At 43.5% G+C, this 3,981-nt stretch overlaps 1 protein-coding gene and 1 long non-coding RNA gene across 2 annotated transcripts; one reads left to right on the top strand and one right to left on the bottom strand.

Annotated features, from left to right (window-relative positions):
• On the top strand, positions 1 to 1,937 carry LOC122034700. The gene is made up of 3 exons (XR_006126764.1): positions 1 to 168; positions 279 to 471; positions 1,424 to 1,937. It is a non-coding gene; the product is annotated as an uncharacterized LOC122034700 (long non-coding RNA).
• Positions 1,938 to 1,942: 5 nt separating this feature from the next.
• LOC122034692 (probable membrane metalloprotease ARASP2, chloroplastic) lies at positions 1,943 to 3,534 on the bottom strand. The gene has a single exon (XM_042594026.1). The coding sequence runs from the start codon at positions 3,443 to 3,445 to the stop codon at positions 2,150 to 2,152; it is 1,296 nt and encodes a 431-aa protein (XP_042449960.1). The 5' UTR covers positions 3,446 to 3,534; the 3' UTR covers positions 1,943 to 2,149.
• Positions 3,535 to 3,981: the final 447 nt, after the last annotated feature.

Below are 3,981 nucleotides of genomic sequence, written 5' to 3'. Positions count from 1 at the left end.
TTCACTTTCTCACCCCTCCCCTTTCTTGTTTCCCTTTTTGTGGCATTCTGGAGCCATATAACAAAAAAACTGATCTCAAGAGAAAGCACAATTAAAAAAGTGCTTGCAGGGAGAAAGCTAACACATACGAAGATGCTTCTTGATTCGATGGGAAGATCAAGAATGAAGGTTCGTGTAACTATCTTTTCAATTGCTCATGGCAATCAACTCCAACACCTCCTGCATTTCCACAAGCCCTTTGCTTCATTTTGCCTTTCTCACTGTCAGTTCTGTTTCAGAGATGTCATCAAAGAAGGGAGAAGTAAGTGCAGGTTATCGTGGTGGGAAAGCGAGACTAAATCAGTGCTTTTGATGTGCATAGGAGGTATTGGCGTGTCTCAATCTGAAAACATGGTTGGAAGCTGAAATAGCTATGTAATTGGATTGAGCCGCGCCAATATCTCTTCTCCACGGCAGGCACTTTATCTCAAGGTACTCGTCTTCCTTCTTCTTCCATCTGTTCTCCTTAGTTTGTTGATTGTCTTAATTCTTTTTCTTTCTCTTTCTGACTATGAACATTTTAGCATGTTGATGGTTTGGAACTAAGACTGATAGACAATAATTAACAAGCGCAGACAAAAGAAATGTTTTTTTTTTGAAAAAAAAATGCAAATTTCAAATTGCGATATGATTGCTATGCATCTTCAGCAAGTAGTGAAATCCACAATTTTTTTTTTAAAAAAAAATTCTTGTGCATGTGGGTCAGCAAAAGTAGATTCTTACTCCTAGTTATTCCCAATTATTTTCCTCAAGCTAGCTGGGAATTCCAGGGAATAACTGTGTGCTGAGAGAAAATACTAACAAAAATTGAACACTGTGGAAGGGAATAAGCTCTGCCTCATTTAGAGCACTGTACTATATGGGTAGCCAAGAATTGTATAAGGTTATTTCTATGTTTCTAGCCTTATTTGTAGTTGAAAATGGCTCAAAGGGCTTGTCAATGGTCATAGAAGCAGGATGGCCCTGAAAGACAGATGGTACAAGGACTTGTAAGCTAAATTATTGGACTTGTAAGCTAAATTATTGTGGTAAAGTTAGCTAAGACGCATTTTTTACTCAGACAAGTTGGTGCCAAGTCATAGGTTCTTTCTGAAACGCATATGCTTTCTGCCAAGTCAAATCTGTAGACAACAACTTTGCTGTGTTTTAATCTAATTAGATATAGTTGGAATTTGGAAGTAGAACTACAAGACTGAAACTGGTAATGAATTCATAATTATTGAATGTAGCTCGTTACAGTTTGAGCTCAAACTAACAATCTGAACAAGAAAAAGATAGTAAGCCTCGAGAAAGTATAGTAATTTAGCACTTATGTTTTCCTTGTTCTAAAGGCGATATCATGCTGCGATTTCATGTGGTTGAGAAATATTTGTTGCCTTAGCAGATTAGAAGGGATGGGCTACTAAGCTGAGCTGTAGGAGTATCAAATTGATATCGAGCTGCAAATCTTCTTCTGGTTTCAGGCATTAGTAAAGCTGTAGAAAATATATAACCACATGAAGGGCCTCCTCTAACAAGAACATATACCAATGTATTGGTTTGGGCTGGATCTAGCCATGTGATCATGAACGAAGCCAACAAACATATCAGCTCATGCTTTCATCTTCTTCTTTTTTCAGTTCCAGTAATATTCAGTATTAGAATTATTACAATCTCACATAAATTGAGGAATTACTTGAGGAATCTTAGGGTGTGAGTTTTTTTATTAGAATGATACTCTACTGAAATGATTCCCACCAACCAAGATTATGGCATGAGAATATGAAACGTTTATATATACCTCTGCAACAACAATATTAACAAGCATGTATTACTTTTAAATTTGTTTAATGACAAGGGAATGGAAGGATAACAATTTTTGGACTGAATGTAGCAAAGAGTAAGCATGGGATCTTTGTCAACATGGAATAAATTATCATTTTTTGTAAACAATTTGATCTAATTTACAATATAATGAGCGAGACGCGACTGTCAATTCCTTGTAAAGCATGAGAAGCATTCTAAGAAGCCTTTTGTTTACCTGAGCAGAACAATATCAGCACCACCTTCTCATTCACTAAAGCTTCTTCCTATACGGACGGACCATGGAGGACACCCACGAAAATTCACATCACAACATCTCTTTAATAAAATCAAGGTTTAAGGTGTCGCGAACAATGAGAAAGAGTCCCAGCATGACGACGAACAAGATCCCTGACGACATAATCCGCTGTTCCACCTCCCTTGGGATCTTCCTCCCACCTCTGGCGGCTTCCAAGAGAATAAGCGCGAGGGAACCGCCATCGAGCGCGGGCAATGGCAGAAGGTTGATCACGGCAAGATTAAGGTTGATCACCGCAGCAAACTGAAACAGCCCGTCGGAACTCGATCTCGCGACCTCGGCGCCGACTGCAATTATTGCAACAGGGCCGGAGACTTTGCTCGCGGTCTGGGAGAAGTTCAAGAAGGTCTGCTTCAAGCCGTCCAACACTGTGGAGGCTAATCCCACGAACTCTCTACTAGCGAACATTGTGGCCTCTGCTAAATTCTTTGCCCGGACCTTGGAAAGCTTAAAATTTGGGGACAGTTGTACTCCGATTCTCCCAGCCCCATCCGCGCTCTCGTCGGGAGTTACAGAGAGTTCCACAGCTTTAGCTCCTTCCCTCACCACCTTCATTGCTACTTTCTTGCCTGCGCTCATCTTGATGTACTCCACGAGCTCCGTGAGGGAGGGCGCAGTCTCCCCGTTGACCTCAAGTATGATGTCGCCGGCAAGTAGTCCGTCACGAGCCGCAGCGGATCCGGTGCGGACCTCGGGCACAAGAAGCCCCGGCAGCGCCTCCTGCACGGGTAGCCCAACGGTGAGCACCTGGGCGAAGACGATCAGATACGCGAAGACGACGTTGGCGACGACGCCGGCGGAGACTACAATGAGACGGTCGAGAACTGGGCGGTTTTTGAGGAGGTCGGCGTCGTCGGAAGGTATGTCGCTGTCGGGATCGTCGTCGGGGAACCCTACGAAACCGCCGAGGGGGAAGGCTCGGAGAGAGTACTCGACACCGCCGGCGACGAATCGGGCAAGCACAGGTCCAAACCCGACGGCGAACTTGCTGACGCGGATGCCCTGGAGGGTAGCGGCAAGGAAGTGGCCGGCCTCGTGGACGAGGATGATCGCGGCGAGGACGGATGCGGCCTCGACCACGGGCTGGGCGCCCTCTAGCCCACCAAGGGAGGCGGTAACGTGGGCACTGTGAGAACCTCCGTTCCGCTGACCGAACCGCTGGCTGCGCCGGCGGCATCGAGGGAAGAAGAGGGAAAGTGTGGAAGAGGGGAGTGATTGAACGAGAAGGGAGGGCGAAGGGAAGAGAGGGAGCTTGGGATTGCGGGGGAGGATGAAGGCGTGGGCCGATGCCGAGAGGGTTATCATCGTCTTAAGATCCAAAGAAGAGCAAAGAGAGGAGCAGCAGAAGGAGAAAAAGGCAGACGAATGGATAAATAACAAAAATCCATGGCGGACAAATGAATGGCCTACGATATATCAGTCACTTCAGCACAGGCTTAATAAAGGCCCATTATTGACGCGTGGCACTCGCCTTACCAATTTTTTAGACGTTTAAGAATGGAGTCTTAATTTTGATGAACGAAAGAGTTTCCTTAATGGGTGATATTTTTGAGACGTGTAAGAATGGATTCTTTGATGAACGAGTGAGTTTCTTTAATGGGTGATCTAAAAATGCTGAGATGATTGAGTTATCCGTGGTTAATATTTTCTAATTTATCTGGAACATCAATAAAAGAATTTTATGGGTCGGTCATCTCGTTAATAGCCTCGTGCCATGGTACAGTGTGATAAATTTTTAATTTTAATAAATTAATGAATAAATTTATTTTAATGAATGATTAATCTATGAATATTAGATTGATAGATTGTTTGTTATAAATATTTTTTGATTTATTTTAGTA

This window comes from Zingiber officinale, chromosome 1A (assembly GCF_018446385.1).
Source record: "Zingiber officinale cultivar Zhangliang chromosome 1A, Zo_v1.1, whole genome shotgun sequence".
Classification (NCBI taxonomy): Eukaryota; Viridiplantae; Streptophyta; class Magnoliopsida; order Zingiberales; family Zingiberaceae; genus Zingiber; species Zingiber officinale.
Note: the sequence above shows the minus strand (reverse complement) of the source record. Positions and strands in the feature narration are given on the sequence as shown.

What these genes read in the sequence shown, in the direction of transcription:
- LOC122034692 (XM_042594026.1), bottom strand. Translation starts at nt 3,445, where the DNA reads ATGATAACCCTCTCGGCATCGGCCCACGCCTTCATCCTCCCCCGCAAT.